This window comes from Anabrus simplex, chromosome 6, assembly GCF_040414725.1.
Source record: "Anabrus simplex isolate iqAnaSimp1 chromosome 6, ASM4041472v1, whole genome shotgun sequence".
Lineage (NCBI taxonomy): Eukaryota > Metazoa > Arthropoda > Insecta > Orthoptera > Tettigoniidae > Anabrus > Anabrus simplex.
In genome coordinates this window covers 324,612,456-324,630,643 of record NC_090270.1, presented here as the reverse complement: position 1 = coordinate 324,630,643, position 18,188 = coordinate 324,612,456, and the positions used below count along the sequence as shown (strand labels likewise).

Genomic DNA, 18,188 nt, shown 5'->3' with positions numbered 1-18,188 from the left:
CTCTTAGGTATTCTACCTCTTTCCCTGGTGAAATTTTGCCAAATCGCTCTCCTCTCACCAATTCAATTCACTGTCTTTTCATTCATGATTCGATCTATCCATCTCATGTTTAGCAATCTTCTATAATACCACATTTCAGAAGCTTCTATTCTCCTTATTTCTGAGCTAGTTAGGCCTACTGTTCCATGCAATGCCACGCTCCAGACGAAAGTCTTCAAAGACATCTTTCTCATTCCTTTATTGACATTTTATCTTAAGCTGCCATCTATAGGCCTCTAATCTAATTTCATCATCACTACTAGATTCGCGCTCATTATTCACTCATAGCCTAGTATCGAGGTTTATAATAAATAATCTCCTTACCCTGTGTCTAATCAAGTATCTCAGGTGACGAAGCCTCAGCTAGTGCCAAGGTACAGAAACATGCCAGCTAGCAATGCATGTTACATACCTGAATTATCAAGTCATGGAACTTTGTTAATTAACATTATTTGCTTTACGTCCCACTAACTACTTTAATAGTTTTTGGAGCCATGAAACTTCATTATAACAGAAGGAAACTAATACTTTTACAAGAAATATTATATATTTTAAATAATCATGTGTAAAATTATAGCCATTCATGCTTAGTGTTCCCCTACAGGCAACAGTTCCCAATTATTCGACACTCGCGGCTCGCATTCCCTGCAGATCATGTACAGGTGGCTCCTTCAGTTACGGTCGTATAAGCTGGGTATACGCTAATTCCTGGATGTAGCCTATTTTTTGCAGATAGCTGCTTGAGATAGAGAAAAGTTTGGTAATTATAAAAATATAAACGTGGTTTAAGGTAGCAAGGAAACCTATATTATATTTATGTTTGTAACTGACTATGTAATTTCTATATTGCATACAACTAATCAATGCTGTGATCTCTGTTACAGTTCGTCCACCTCAAGTATTCTGTTACATGACCAGTTGGTCTTCTAAACGACCTGGTGCTGGAAAGTTCACCCCAGAAAATATTGACCCCATGCTGTGTACACATGTTATCTATGCTTTTGCCACTCTCAAGGACCACAAATTGGCTGCAACAGAAGACAAGGATGAGGATATGTATGACAGAGTAGTGGCCCTCAGAGAGAAGAACCCCAACCTAAAGGTAAAGTATAACTTGGAGGGATGTTTCAGAAATATTCAAGATAAGACAATTCATTTTTCATGAAGTTTTTAAGAGCATTTTTACAACAAAGTTAATATTATACTATTACAGTATAAGTATTTTAAAGAGTTGTGTATGATATTGCAGCACAAAATGTTGGCTAGAGACTTGTTGTTATTATTATTATTATTATTATTATTATTATTATTATTATTATTATTATTATTATTATTTTGCTCATATTAGCCTCCTAAAGACCATGTTATTCCAGCTGTTTTCGTTGGCCTTTGATCTTTGCCCAGTGCTCCTTCATTTGTTTCCGGTGTTGCTCTTTTCTTTCTTCCGTTCATGTCTTTCCTTTCTTCAACTTTCGCCTTTTATGTAAACCCTGGTGGTCTTTTAGTTTCTTCCTGAGTGGGTTGCATATATCTTTATAAGTGATCCCCATCTCCTGTAGGTCCCTTTTCACCTCCTTGATCCAAATTGGCTGGGTCTTCTTATCTTTAAAATATGTAAAGATCTGTTCAATAATCATGTTGGTTTCATTCTTAGCAAGTGGCCACAAAAATGCAATGCTCCTTCTCCGCATGATATCAGAGATCTTTAGGACATGAGTATACAGCTCTTGGTTATGCCAACGTCTTTATTCACCTGTGTCTTAAATTGCGCCAAGAATTTTCCTTAAGATCTTTCTTCCTCTAATTTCCAATTTTTCTACAGGCCTTTCTTGTTTTTATCAAGGAACTCTGCTGCAAACAAATCGTCTGATCTTATTACAGTGCAATAATGTCTGAGTTTTGCGTTCAAGGATATGGATTATTATTAATCATCATCATCATCATCACTCTTGCTCACTCCTCTTACAAAAATTCCCTGTTCTGTTCTCCTTGGCTGAGCCATCTTTCAGCTGGGCAATCTTTGGTCTCAAAACTTCTCAGTTTTGCTAAGCTCTCAGCACGTACCAGTACCTTAAACTCTCAATTAGATTAATATCATGCATTAGAGAATGTGTTTATTCATTGCAAAGTATAATAGATTAGAAAATTGGAATGTCTCAAACTAAATTCATTTCTGCCATTTCTAGATTCTCCTGGCTATTGGAGGCTGGGCATTTGGTTCCACTCCATTCAAAGAGTTGACTGCCAATGTGTTCAGGATGAACCAATTCGTATATGAAGCTATTGAGCTGCTCCGTGACTTCAAGTTTGATGGTCTGGATGTGGACTGGGAATACCCTAGGTAATCATTTGAGATTGCAATTTTTCATTGTAAATATGCAGTAAGAATGCAGGTTCTCAACTTCATATTCTAAAACAAAATGTTGACAAATATACTTAATTAAGTCTATTCTATGATTGCTGATTATCAAGTAAACTTATAAGAGATACTAAGGAAGTGATGGAAAAATGAAGAAAATTCTTGTGAAACTTGCTTAATGTAAATAGAAAATATCCTGATGAAAATCTCAGATTCTGAGTTTTTGTGGAAGGAGAATAAGAAGAAATAAAAGCATAACAACGACAGTTTAATGTAACAGATTCCTAACAAAGTGCAATTAATCTCAAAATCTCCTTAATTACTTGAATTTGAAAGTTTTTAACACCATATACTGGTATAGAAATAAACTTACTTCTTAAAATCTATCTGTTCAATACTGCATTCTAGCATCTAAGCTCAACAGCTACAGAATGGGTATACCAAAACGCACATTCAACTGGCACACTTGAAACCTAACCTCGTAGTTTAAAATTTGAGTACAAAGTTTGCATGCGTGTAAGGAATCCTGTGGTAAAAGTGCATTTTAATATAAACATTACATAGTCATCTCTATATACTGCATTGCACTTGGCATTAAACAAATCAATAATTTTATTTCACACTTGGGCTTTCTTACTCCATTATATTTTATCTGATTATTTACATTCTGTTATTTGTTTATATTGCTTTATGATCACTAAGAAAACAATACCAGTAACTGAATTCTGCAGTACATTTAGAACTACACTTTTCATTTAAGTTGCTGCTTAACCAATAAAAATCTATAAATAAAAGATAATGACCAAATCACTGCACATATGCATGCATTGCCAATTTTCTAGTTATGCTGAGCTTGGTTGAGATGTTTAGTTCAGGTAAAGCTGAACAAGGAAGCGCTACAATAAAACTCACAGTATTTAAATTAAAGAAAAAGCCTTGCTTAAGTGACATCCATGATTTACTAAAGCGCCAGCTTAAGCCTGAACTTAAAGTGTGAAACCAATCATTAAAATATCATTTGCATTGGCTACGATTCACTTCATGTTATTTTTGTGAGAAGCCAGTATCATTCTACCTTGTAGAATCTTTCTTTACAAAGATTATGACAATGGTATTTCAATGGTTAAATAACTGACCTAAACATACTACAGTATTTTATTCCCCATCACATGTGTATAATACGTTTTCAGACTACTGATTGAAAAGTTTAAACACACTGGAATATCTCCTCAGAATAAGTTTCTACAGGTTGTTCTGCAACAAATGTTTTGTCATTGAGGGAAGCTCTGAAGAAAGGATAGAAGAACTGTGTGTGGATATAAGTGTTAAAGAAGTTGTTTGTCCAACCAGTCACATGCTTGTTGCAGAATGTAAATACTACTGTGTCAAGAAATTAAATACTTCTAAATTTTTATATTTCTCAATGTCTTGCTGGCCTAGTTGTTAGAGAAGCTTATGTCAAAGTCATTTTAAATACTGTGATCATACACCACCTAGTCTTTCTATGGTATGGAAATTTGGAGTGAGCTTAGTTCAGGATGACTTAGGAAGATACTAATGCAAAATTATTAACCAGATAATCATGAAAAATGACATTAATACAAGATGGTATTTTCCCATAGAAGGCTGTCATTATTCTGCAATATTACAAGACTGTTGTCCAAGAATTTCTTTCCTTCAGTAATTTAAATAAATGGTTTTGTATTCAAATTTTAAAATCAGAAAATTCTGGAAGTACGTACTTACACTCAGTAAAGGCAATGTGAAACTTCTTAAAGTAATTGTTAATTTTGAGCAGTTTAGTAATGTAGATTAATCCTGTTTCAAGACAAGACCACAAATGACTAATTCATATAAATATTTTTTGGAATGATACACAATATATACCCTCCTATAATGATACCATTAATGACAATCTTCCAATTCATTTGAAAATATTCTCATCCTAAGAATGATACATGGTACCTACTTTTCATTACAAACTAGAACTTGTGCAAAATAATTTATTCATTAGGTAATTACCCTACCATATGTTAATTTTCTGTATTTAGAGGTGCTGATGACCGTCTAGCCTACGTGAATCTATTGAAGGAACTGAGACAGGCATTTGAAGGAGAAGCCAAGAGCTCTGAACAACCAAGGCTTTTGCTTTCTGCTGCAGTACCTGCCAGCTTTGAGGCTATTGCTGCTGGGTAAGTGTCATATTTGCTATCTTCCATCCCTGTTGGTGAATGTGCTATGATAAGACATTTGAAACATCCATTATTTAACCCATGCAGACTTTACTCCCATCTGATTGTACAGGACTTAATTTTTTGCTACAAACACCTGACACTGTCTTGAGGGGTTTTGTTTCACTGGGCTAGGGGGAATGTGGCTAGAAAAGTGAGCCCTAGTCAAATTTCAAACAACTATTCTCCTACCTGTTTGTCCATTGCACATGCTTTGCTACAATTTTTTTTGTCTTAAGATCAATGTTTTCAAAAACAGAATTTGTTTTAGGAATTTCGATGAACTGCACTTTTCATGCAATATTGGTCAACGGACAAGCAGTTTCCCATTTCCACTCGTCCACTTTCTCCCCTTTGTTTCAATTTCTTGGGACGTCACAGCTGGCAAAATATATATAAAACCTTTACCACTCCACTTTTTTCGCTCACATCACTATGAATAGACAGAGTATCCACATTGCTTGAATCATTAGATGAACTTCCATCAAGTCACTATTTGATAGAATCACTTCCACATCTCGCTCGGTTATAGCTTCACTCGTGGCCAATTTCTCTTACTGAATTATCATGAGTATAGCAGGTATTCCTTGAAACAAAACATAATAGAACTGTAAGCAATTTTCAAGCAAGAAGAAGCCTTCTAGCACTATCCGTTGAATTTTATGACAAATTACTTGTCTATAACATTGATAAAACAGCACTTTGCATAATACTCTTGAATCAGTGACTAGGTACATACAACAACATTCATTACAAACTGTTATGCCTCTCAGCGTTCAGTCTGTGAATTAACCAAGCACCTCCACAAACCTCTATTTGAAACTATCTCTGCAGACTCGTTTAGTACCATACCACTTACATTTATGCCATTACAAACTCAGTCTAACCATCATCACCTTAACCTCCCTCTACTTCTCTTACCCTCCACAACTAAGTCCATTATTTTTCTTGAAAAGCTATCCTCACCCATTTCCTTCACATGACACCTCCACCAACACTGGTTCATGTGTACAACTTCATCACTCGAGTTCATTCCTAACTTAGCCTTTATCTCCTCATTCTGAGTACCATCCTGCCATTGTTCCCACCTGTTTGTACAAGAAATCATTCTCGCTACTTTCATGTCTGTTACTTTTAACTTATGAATAAGATATCCTGAGTCAACCCAGCTTTCATTTTCATACAGCAAACTTGGTCTGATATCAGACTGGTGTAACTACTTTCCAGGGGGTATACACATCCTACATACTTACCCTTTGCAGTCAAATTTTCTGGCACACATTCCAACAGTCTGGCCCAAATTAATTTTGTGAAAAATAACATAAAAATCTGTGGTCCTCTAGTTTTCTGACCTGATGAATGACTTAGTCTAGGAGGCTCACTATCATGAAATGTTACATTCCGGTAAACACTATTGTCATTTGCATTCCCATTTATATGTGCGGAGGTATTTAAAGCATCATTGTTGCTCAAATTATCAAAACTGGCCTGAGAAGTGTCATCATTGCTGTGTGCCATATCCCCTCCTCCACCCTGGTCTATTACCTTCGAGCATCTACTTGCTTTTGTAGCAGTCACTGGAACTTCCTCTTCTGAATCTTCAGAAACAGCATATGATAGTCCGGGATCATTCCGTGCTTTCTTACGCACAGGTCAAGTTGCTGAATTTTCACTTGCAATGCTGGAGTTCACTACACCTTTATCTTCACATGACAGTTCTCTAAACTCTTCATCTAATTCAAACAGTAGCGTAGCCAGGATCGGCCAATGGGGGGGGGTTACAGTTACAAAATTAAGATATAACATAATGAAAGTGCTTGTGCTTGTGCGTGTCTGGTACGCGCATGCATGACTGTCATAAGGATACTGATACAAGAGTGAATTACTGTATGTGATATTCAGATTGCAATACACTACAAAATTCTTACTTTAAAATACAGAACAAGAACAATATGATCGAGGTCAGCAGTTTTATCTCAAACGGTATGTTCAGTTTACAATCTAAAATCTAATTTTCGAGGCTTCCTAGAAAATAAATTTAACACATCTGTTGGTTTTACAACTATGTCTCTGTGAATGTTCAAGGGAGCCAACCCGTTGAGTCGACTTTCACTTGTGGTATTTCTGAGGTAGGTTTTAAGGCGTCTTAATGTTGAAAATGATCTCTCACTGGCTGCAGTGGTGACAGGTAGGGTGGCAAACACTCTCAACAAGCAGTAGATTGCAGGGAGTTTATCTTGATCACATAAAAGAAGTTTATTGTTTACTGTCAGTTTCTATTTATTTTATTTTTGTGAAAGTTCAATGGGGGGGGTTCTAACCCCCAGTAACCCCCCCCTGGCTACGCCCCTGAATTCAAATAAATAATTATCATCACTGCTGTCTAAATAAATGTGCATATGTATTTCTTCTTCATTCATATTCGCCACTTTTATATCGCCATAAGACCTATCTGTGTTGGTGCGACGTAAAGCAACTAGCAAAAAAAAAAAAAAAAAAAAAAAAAATCGCAAATTCAACTGAGACAATTCGCATTCACAGATAAACACGCCTAGTACAACACGTGTGCGGCACTACTCACTGTAAACACAGCTGACAGGCTGCGGGTAACCATGATGATACATGGCTACATATATCTCGTATTACTTCCTTGGAGATAACAGAACGGCTTCCTTTGTGCACAAAAATTTGCTCTAGAAACTCCAGGGATATCGATCAACCTCAATGAGGTCAAAGAACCTCAATAAATAAGAACTCAAGTAGAACGACACATAATGTCGAGGTGACCTCGATGTTGGACCAGAAAAGGTTAAAATGATGTATCTGTTTCTGTTTTGTTTTCCTTAGTTTCTTCCCTACTGAAATGTCATATGGCTTTTAGTGCCGGGATATCCCAGGACGGTTCGGCTCGCCAGGTACAGATCTTTCTATTTGACTCCCGTAGGCGACCTGCGGGTCGTGATGAGGATGAAATGATGATGAAGACAACACATGCACCCAGCCCCCGTGCCACTGGAATTAACCAATTAAGGTTAAAATCCCTGACCCGGCCGGGAATCGAACCCGGGACCCTCTGAACCGAAGGCCAGTATGCTGACCGTTCAGCCAACGAGCAGACTCTTCCCTACTGATATTACTTTAGTCCTGGAAAGGCTAATTTTCATATCATACTCAGTGCACCTATTTTTAAGTTTCAAGATATTAGATTGCAGGCTTTCAGCACAGTCTGCCATTAAGATCAAGTCGTCAGCATAGACCATACTGCTTACTACATTTCCACTACCTGCCTCTTTATATCTTTGAAGTACATGATCCACATAAACTATGAACAATAAAGGTGAAATATTACAGCCTTCTCCAACCCCTGTAACTACCTTGGACCAAGAACTCACTCTACCATCAATTCTAACTGTGGCCCAATTTTCAACACAGATGCCTGTAATAGTCTACCACTAATCAGCTAACAAACTTTTCCTGAGCCCTCAGTCGTATGCTTTCTCTAGATTTATGAAACATAAACACTTTTTTTTCAATTACTGGGTGCATACTGAAAATTTGACCCTGACAGCCCTCTGTGGTCTAAAACTGCACTGACTTACATTCGACTTACTCCCCACATCTCGCATCCTTCTTTCCACAATGCTAGTAAACACCTTGCCTGGTATGCTGATCAATGAAATAGGTACCTTCATAGTTGTTGCATAACTAAAATAAAACAATCATTATGACGGTTCAAGGGTTCAATGAAGTAACAACAATACTACATGTAGGATGCTAATTAGTTTATAATATCACCTATTCAATACATCAAAATAGGTCATATTATAAATTAATTACCATCCTACACATAGTATCTTCAATATGGATTCATAAGACTTGAAGACATTCGTGTGGAGCGTGGCATTGTATGGAAGTGAAACATGGACGATAACTAGCTCAGAAAGAAAGAGAATAGATGCTTTTGAGATGTGGTATTACAGAAGAATGCTGAAGGTGATCAATTTGGCTAAATTTGACAAGAAGAAGAGATAGAATGATAGGACACATCTTAAGACACCCAGGACTTGTTCAGTTGGTTTTTGAAGGAAGTGTAGATGGTAAGAGCAGTAGGGGTAGACCAAGGTATGAATATGACAAGCAGATTAGAACAGATGTAGGATGCAGTAGTTATGTAGAAATGAAAAGATTAGCAGAGGATAGGGTGGCATGGAGAGCTGCATCAAACCAGTCTATAGACTGGTGACTCAAACAACAACAATGATATTTATCACTTGCAACAATACTACTGCTGCTACACTTCATCAAGTGATTTTTTTTCCTTGTTTCTTTCAGATATGATGTACCTGAAATCTCTAAATATCTTGACTACATAAATGTGATGACTTACGATTTCCATGGCCAATGGGAGCGTCAGGTTGGACATAACAGCCCTCTGTACCCATTGGAGAGTGCTACCAGTTATCAGAAGAAGCTCACAGTGGTAAGTAGATGGAACAATGTATTCAAAACTAAATGGCTTTCAGGAGTAGCTAATACTTTCTAGTGATACTAGAAAAACAGAAAAAAACATATTTTCTCAAACTAGAAACTGGAATACATGACATGTTTATTCACCTGGTACTCCAAACTCACTTCCAACTATTTTTCAATGCAAAGACTTTGTTTTTCAAAACAAAACTGACTTATTCAATGAAAAGATAGACAATGATATTAACAATTTTGCATTCATTAATTAGCTTGATGGTCAATGGAGCTGGATACAGTGATTAGACTGCCGTCTCTTATATGAAATAACCCCATAAAATTTGTTTAGGTTTGCTAATTAATTTTTGGATATACTATTAAATTTATCTGATTTGATCAGTTATTTTTCAAAATTGGTGGATTTTATTATTTGTGTTGTACATATGCATGTATATCTGTGTTAGTACAAAGATTTTTTAATATCCTGAATCCATATATTCCTCAGAAGGTGTTAAAAATTATTAATGCTGTAACAGTAACACTTTCCCCATACTTAATGGAGTAGACTCAGAAATTATTTTTGTATAGATTTATAATTATAGCTTAGTCCAGTCCCTTCGCCAAACAGTCAGCATAGTGGTCTTTGGTTCAAAGGGCCCTGGGATTGATTCCAAGTTGGGTCAGGGATTTTAATCTGTAAGAAATAGTTCATTCCCTAGGTTCAAACTGGTCACCCTACCGTACGTAAACTCCGGCTCAGGCACACCTCTGCGGAGGTTCGGACCTGCCTTCGGGCAGAACACACCCATACCTTACCTAGCTTCAGAGACTAGATATCTGTACTGTCCCCTACGTCCCTGTAATTCATATGCAACACATAACATTATCCTCCCCATACTAACAAGCAGTTTCCTATACATGGCAGATGTCACCCACTCTTTCTGGAGGGTCTGTCTTACTAGGACTGCACCAGGCTAGCAAACGCCATACATAATTATTATATTATTATAGCTGAAATAAACATGTTCTCATCTTCTGAATTCTCCTTATCTTACTGATTTTTAAGAAACATTTGAAAATGACTTCAATATTTTGAGCAGGCAGAGGAAACTGATCTATACAATACCACACTATATAAAAAATAGTGCACTATCATAAAACACTTACCATATACTTATTTATAATCCACTCTTGCTATGCTATAGTGCCTCCATGGCTCAGACGGCAGCGCATCAGTCTCTCATCACTGGGTTCTGTGGTTCAAATCCCGGTCACTCCATGAAAGATTTGTGCTGGACAAAGTGGAGGCAGGACAGTTTTTTTTGGGGGTACTCCAGTTTTCCTTGCCATCTTTAATTCCAACAACACTATCCAATATCATTTCATTTAATCTGTCAGTCACAGGAGTGCGACAAGCTGTGGCAGCCGGCACAATTCCTATCCTCGCCGCAAGATGGGGGCTTCATTCCTTCCATTCCAGACTTAGTTATTGTTTGGAAAACAGGTTGTAGGTTTTCGTTTTCTTACTACGCTGTACAATTTTATGTAATGAGGAATCCATGGAAGAATGAAGAAGTGATTGTATATGTCCTCTACATATTGTGTAATTTCTCTAATATATTATTTTCTTGCCTCATGAATGAAAAACTAATTTGTTTGTGTTTACAGGACTTCAGTGCTCGAGAATGGGTGAAGCAGGGTGCTCCCAAAGAGAAACTAATGATTGGTATGCCCACATATGGACGTTCCTTCACACTTGTGGATCCTGCTAAGTTTGATATTGGTGCTCCAGCATCTGGAGGTGGTACCGCTGGCAAGTACACTGGCGAGGCTGGCTTCATGTCCTACTATGAAGTAAGTTAATTTCAATTTAAAATAGCAAAATAATTTAAAATAAAAGGAACATGTCTGCAATTGGAAACAGTATAACTTTCTTAACAATTACAGATGACTAAAACATATATTGTATTTACACCTATTGTACAGCCCACAAAGGTATAAAATCTCAGCCCAGTTTGATTTAATAGTCAGCTTAGCACGTTCTAGGGAATATGAGAACTTCTTTTGTTACACTAGCATTGTTGTGCATTGTCCATTTTTGGGACCCAATAGGCACACAGTTTTCAGTATCCTAGCTCGGTGGTCACAATTTTGTACAGGGAAGACTGTGAAATGTCTGGAAATTTTGTGGAAAGTTCACTAACCGTACACCTCCGTGGCTCCCGGATTGCTTGGTTAACTCGGTTAACCAAACTTCCAATAGCGACCGACGTGCGTCCTTGACCACCTTCGTCATGGATGTCTGTGCAAACTTCGGGAAATTTCCTACACCATTTTCTCACAGCCCTGTCACTCATACAGTGTTCACTGTACACTTCACTCATCCTGCGATGAATTTCAACAACACTGCATCCTTCAGCTTGAAGGAAACAAATCACAACTTCGCAACTCACAATTGGCAGGAGCATTGATTGTAGCAGCCATCATTACTCGCCCGTAGCTCGGCGACAACTGAGGGATTGGAGCTGGTGACAGTTGTAGCGAGGGAGCAGTGCAATTGTACAACATGCAGACCCGCTTCCTGCCACTACACAATTTACTTTTAGAAACAAATGGAACTTAACAGCCCTCGTATAAAGCATTAACTTATAATAAAACATTTTGAAAATGTAGCTTACTGATTCTAACTGAAACAACTATGTTTGAGTTTCTGTTGTGCTCCACTGAGAATGCACTAATTTAACTCTGAAATACTGAACCAGAGTACATAATGCTAGCGTCGTTGAAAATGCTGAGACAATTTCGAGTAACTCCTATGTGATACACTGGTACTTTGCTGAACCAGAGTGGTGCTGATAGATTTTGTTCCAATTGAATATTATTGCATACTAGTACTGTAATATCATTATATATAAAAATTCAGCCTCCATATGTTTGCGATTGCAAAACTCTAAAAGTATTTGGTCGATAGACTTGAAATTTTGACACAACATTTCATTTGAATGCAAGTGTGTTTAGGAAGAGGTTTGAATGGAATCGGGTAGGTAATTTTTTTATAATGAGTAATTTTATGGAATTTAATTACAAAGCTGCACCAAGATTGAATCGACATTGATGGAGAGATTGTCACTAGGCGACAACGACTTACGCTATGTCATTATAGTCCAGTAAGAATTGATCTATATGGGAGGATGGGAACATGCCGTCATGTTTTATGAAGGACCTTTCATGCTAGGAGGTTCATGTAACTAGGTAACTCATTCCCTGTTATTGTAAATATGAATAAACATGAATAAATAACCATGATCAAAAGCTAAGACGTATGGAGATGCAATATTTGAATGATAGAGCTTCATATCATCAAACTGCTTTTTCATACGAACCAGATATTGAATACAATACCTCATTTAAATTCATTCAAGTAGAAAAACGGACAAAGTTTGTCCGCATTGCACAGCAATGAAATTTAAAGGAGAAACACCGAGAATGTGCTGCGGAAAGTGAATCTACCTGAACTTGAGCAGCCAAAAGAACCACTGAAAAGTCTGTTAAATGGAATTATTGATGATTCGAAAAATTTCCTCAAAAACATAAAATAATTACAATTCCTGTTTTCAGATGACTTAATTCGGTACTAACGTTATAGCAGAGCATTTTGTGCTGAGATTTAAAATTCAGGGACAAATTTACCACAGATCATTAGTCTTTGCTTCCTTTTCCCAGCAATAATCATAAATTTCACCAAATCTACTCCATCGGAGATGAAAATAACCAACTGAATGCACGCTGTCAAATCGCTACTGGAATCATTGCAAAAAAATTTTACATGACAACAATCATTTAATTTGTATGTTCAAAAGTGTGCTGATCTCATGTTCGCTAGAATACATTTATTTCAATACCCATTCAGATTGAGCCACAGCAAAGCATGGCTACGTTTAGCTAGTTCTAGGTATTGATTTAAATTGATCAGATTAACAAACATCCTAATGCCAGGTAAACCTACGATTTTCAATGGATTGGTATTAATAAACATTTCAGTTAATACATGTCAGGGTGTTCTCAAAAGCATCTCAAACTAAAGTTGGGTGATTGAGTTTTAACTTCCATCACTCATCTTAAATTGCGATTGCAACTCTTTTAGTCCATTTTTTAAGTAAAAAAAAAATAGTAAAAACAGACTACCAAAGAGGTTTATTAGGAAGGATAAGCGGACACAGTAAAAAGAAGGTAGGGGAGATGACTGTGCTTTGCTCAGTCTCAAAAGGAATCAACAGTAATACCAATAATTTATTTTTGCAATGTAGAATTATATATGCATTATAAGGTTTACTTATATAGAATACTTTTTTATAGGTATGTGACTTCTTGCACAAAGAAAACACTACTCTCGTATGGGATAATGAACAACAAGTGCCATTTGCCTACAAGGATGACCAGTGGGTTGGCTTTGATGACGAGCGCAGTTTGAAAACTAAGGTAAGTCTAAATGCATGTTTATCTTGAATACTGATGTCTAATACATAGCATTAATGATGATCACTTTAGAAAATGTTACCCTTGTCATTCTGGAACAACAAGGCTGGAAGGAAAATTAAAGGTCATGAAAGACAGGAAGGCTTCCAAGGCCTCAGCACTGACCAAAAAAAAAAAGACCAAGTGTTAGTCCTATTTTGTACAGGGAGAGTATTGTTTTTTCCTAATTCAAAGCACATTTATTGAGCATTTTATGAAATTAATTGTCCATTACCATATTCCAAAACTTTTCTCATGCTACTTGCTAAGTATGCACAAGGTTATAGAACTGAAGGCAAGTAATTAACTATAAGAAATGAAATGAAATAGGATATGGCTTATAGTGCCGCGAGTGTCCAAGGACATGTTTGGCTCGCCAGGTGCAGTTCTTTTGATTTGATGCCTGTAGGTGACCTGTACGCCATGATGAGGATGAAATGATGATGAACACGACACATACACCCAGCCCCCATGCCAGCAAAATTAACCAATGATGGTTAAAATTCCCTACCCTGCCAGGAATCGAACTCAGGACCCCTGTGTCCAAAGGCCAGCATGCTAGCCATTTAGCCATGGAGCCGGACATTAACTATAAGAGACTTGTTTGGCAGAAAACCCCGTTTTCAGAGTTGATCTTGAACATGTACGGGTGTGAGACTTCAGACGGGGAGAAGTTAAGCAACCAGCCGAAACCAAATTAATCAATATTTGGCTTTAAATCTCCTTTAATTACTCATTTAGGAGTGTTGAATAGGAAGATATCATTTTCCAGAATGTGTCTGCTCAATTTGGAATAAACTCGTCTCATGAAAGAAATTTAGCACAGTATATTAACAAACCTGAAGTTAATTTTGCTTCCTTTGTCCTTTCTTTTACAATACCCAATATTCTCAGAATTCTAAGAATTAGGACTGTTCTCCTTCAATATTCAGTAATGGGGCTGATGACCTAGATATTAATGCTCCCTATAAAGAATGAACAACAAAATAGCTCTAAAGGGAAGAACGTACAACATTTTATGGCATTTGTTCACCAGATAATTAATTATACAAATAATTTGGATCAAATCTTTAAATTCATATTTTGTTATTGTTATGCCGTACACACATCACATTTTGGCTACCATCAGGGTGATTTGCATTTATTCTCTGCAGCTTGGAACAATGTAGAAGAAGTGATTCGATACCAGTCACACAGGTTCTTTATCCAAGATATTCATCTTTGACCATGGCCTCTTCTTCCCTTCAATTTTACCTTGTACGATAATTTAAAGTAGTTGTTACTTATTGTTCCTCATCATGTGACCAAAGAACTCCATTTTTTCCTTTTGATGGTCTGCTTGACCTCTTGTTGTATTTGTAGTTGTTAAAGCCCTTCAGTGTTATGTATTTGCCAACCCATTATACAGGGTGGTCAGAAACAATGTAAACCAAGAATATCAGCGCTAGAAGATTAGTCATGTTGATAAATCATTTGAAAGAAATCATTCAATATCTCACACTGTTGTTATTTTATTAACTGTTGAAGTTATCCAATCACATCACTTCACAGGAAAATTCAAATGGTTTTTACATGGCACATGGCACTATTGCTAAATCTGTATGTCGTTTAGGACCAGCTTGAGAACACCTGTTGAAGAATAAAACTTCGCTACGGGAAGTCTTTGAATATAGACCTCTGAGCTGACAGGGTCGCGCCAAAGCAAGTACGCTACAGGGACACTGGCTGAAACAAATGGTGTGTTTGTGTTTGATGCTGATTTCTCAGCATGGCTCTCAAGTCACAGATTTAGCAACAGTGCCCATTTGAATTTGCCAACAAAATGATCTGATTAGCTAATTTCAGAAAGTGATAAAATGTCAACAGTGTGAAATAATGAATTTTTAAAAACATTATTTATCAGCTCAACCCTCTCAAGCTCATACACCCAGTTCACGTAATTTTTGACCACTCTGTATTTTAAGTAAATGTCTCTAGCACCACATTTCAAAAGATTCCAATCTTTATTTGGAAATGGCTGTGAGTGTCCCTCTAATATAGTACAGAAATTGTTATATCATTTCCAGTATTTTCATATGTGTTTCCTTGGAGAAAAAATTAGATTTAATTTTCAAATTTGGATAAAATATTTGAGAGTATTTATTTATTTAGAATAACTTCCAAAGCCATGGGTTGCCACAAGACAAAGTATACCAAACATAAAAGGAGCATCACTTATGCTGTGTGTATTTTCTTGTCAAGTACAGTACTTCTAAGTATCTAACGTCATTTGAATTATAAATGTGATGGTTTTCCCTAGCATAAACACCATTTTTGCATGTATATTCTGTATTATTCTTAGCTGATATCAATTGTGTAGTTACGTAAATTACAGGAAAACACGTCAATTTCACTACTGCCATTGACAGAAAAAATTACCCCTATTGGAGCACTTTCAACCATTTCCCAATAGCCATCAACTCATTGAAATTATTCTTTATTCTCTGATGCAACTGTAAAAGTCAAGTACCTACCAGTATTCAATAGTGAACAGTCTTTAACATCAGCTCATTATTAACTTTGCAGATGGGCTGGCTGAAGGAAATGGGCTTTGGTGGTATCATGATCTGGTCAGTAGATATGGACGATTTCCATGGTTCCTGCGGCTCTGGCAAGTATCCTCTGCTGAATGCCATGAGGCAAGAACTGGAAGGTTATGCCGTGAAGCTTGAATACGATGGACCCTTTGAGAGCCGTGGCCCTGGAAGTGCATACACAACCAAAGATCGTAAGTACTAACACTCCTTTCATACTGGTATCTAGGAGACGAATTGAGAAATTCTTCAAGTTTAATTTATCAAATTTTGAATTTTCTTACTTTTCTGGATTGGGTGCTGTACAAATCTAATGGAGAGAACAGTAATATTTAGAAATCAATGCAAAATGAGAGTAAGGAATGGGATTAAATAAAAGACAATAAATAATCAAAGTAATTGTAAAAGAAATTACAAGCATTTGAAGAACTATGAAATCAACATGAATACAGACAAAGAAACAAATTACATCAAAATTCAAAGAATGTAGAACCAAGAAAATTGATGATATACCATGATCATCAAGATATGGATATTCATAGGCAACAAATTTTGAACCCTCAAATTCTTCAATCACTACTAACATGTTTCATACATAAGAAAGGAAAGTCTTACCTGATTATACAGAATTTATCGTGACAAAATTGATATCAACGGGCATCACTAATGCAACTTAATTCACAAGGAAAGCTACAGCTCTAAATCTAAAAGTTTGTTTTAAGGATGATGATGAGATCCAGACTAAGTGGTTTTCATTCAGTTTGTGACAGAGGTGTACGATTATTTGTATGAGCACCTTAGCTCAGTTTTGGTTTTGGCTGAGTGTTAAGGGCTGGATGCCCTTCCAGTCACTATGCACTGGTCCTATTAAAAATTCTACCCAATGTCCCCAGTATTTGAACTCAGAAAATGGATTGGAAGAATCTCAAATCACTCGATTGGGGTATAATTATGAAACATAGCATTCCTCAAACTAATGGAGATTCAATCTCCCAGTGACAACATGGTGGGGTGGCTGATGGGAGAGAGTCATAAAAATTCATAAAGAGTTACCTGAAAGACTACTAGGTAAGGCATATTTAGCATACAAAAAGATAAATACCAGTACTACCTTATGTGGTTGTGAATTAATAATTTATTCATGTCCTTTTTAGTGTGTTTTGTTTTGTTTATTTTTTCTATTGTTGTGTAAAATGGTGTTACCGTTAATAACGTATTGTAATTATTATATCTCTGAGAATGGTTCAGAACTGATTCTTTGAGTTCTGTATCATTTCCATAAGAAATAAAGGAAACAAGTTTTTCAGACTGTGATGAAGTTGATCACCATTGTTTGAACCAAAGAGTGAGGTAGGACAATCACTCCAGAGAGATTTATGGCATAGATTCCGAAGCGAGTACTTAGGGCAACTGATACAGCAAGTCAAAGCAAAGAAACAAACAGACCTTAGCCAAGTTGGAGACATCGTCTCATCAGCAGTATACCAGGAATACAGATTGGTCTCTTGGCAGATCATGGAGATCGTCTCTGGCTGAGATGGTGTGGTAAAAGTGGTGAAGATGCAGATTGCTAATGGACAGTTGACCTCACCTATACAAAGACTTTACTCCTTGGAAGTATCTGAATCTGATGGCTTGGGAAAGATCTTCAGCAAGTGATAAACACCTGTGTTATCTACCAGTCAAGATGAAGAGCCTGACTGTGATAAAATTAGAACTGGATAGGAATTGTCAGGCTACAGAACAAGAGATGGACATTTGGTGGAAGTACCTGAAAGGTGCAATCTGTGGAATGTGTTGAGTTGCCTATAACTCAAGCTGAGAGAAAATGAAGAGTTTTCTATGAACTTCTATATCTGCAAATATTTTCTTTTGTTTTTTAACAGGCATTATGTTTCATAACAGTGGAGCAATAAACGCATCTCTATTTTTGTATCATGCAAATATACAGCCTTCTAGTGTTGGACTAAATATCTTGAATAAAACCTGCAGATGAGTTAATCACAT

General features: G+C 36.7%; 1 protein-coding gene across 1 annotated transcript in view; it reads left to right on the top strand.

Annotated features, from left to right (window-relative positions):
* The window catches only part of Cht7 (chitinase 7), a 340,104-nt gene that overhangs the window by 316,768 nt on the left and 5,148 nt on the right, over window positions 1-18,188 (top strand). The window contains exons 9-15 of the mRNA XM_067150566.2: window positions 924-1,141; window positions 2,226-2,380; window positions 4,450-4,590; window positions 8,962-9,109; window positions 10,762-10,947; window positions 13,450-13,572; window positions 16,174-16,375. Of these exons, the coding sequence (XP_067006667.2) occupies window positions 924-1,141; window positions 2,226-2,380; window positions 4,450-4,590; window positions 8,962-9,109; window positions 10,762-10,947; window positions 13,450-13,572; window positions 16,174-16,375 (1,173 nt within the window). The remainder of the gene's footprint in view (window positions 1-923; window positions 1,142-2,225; window positions 2,381-4,449; window positions 4,591-8,961; window positions 9,110-10,761; window positions 10,948-13,449; window positions 13,573-16,173; window positions 16,376-18,188) is intronic.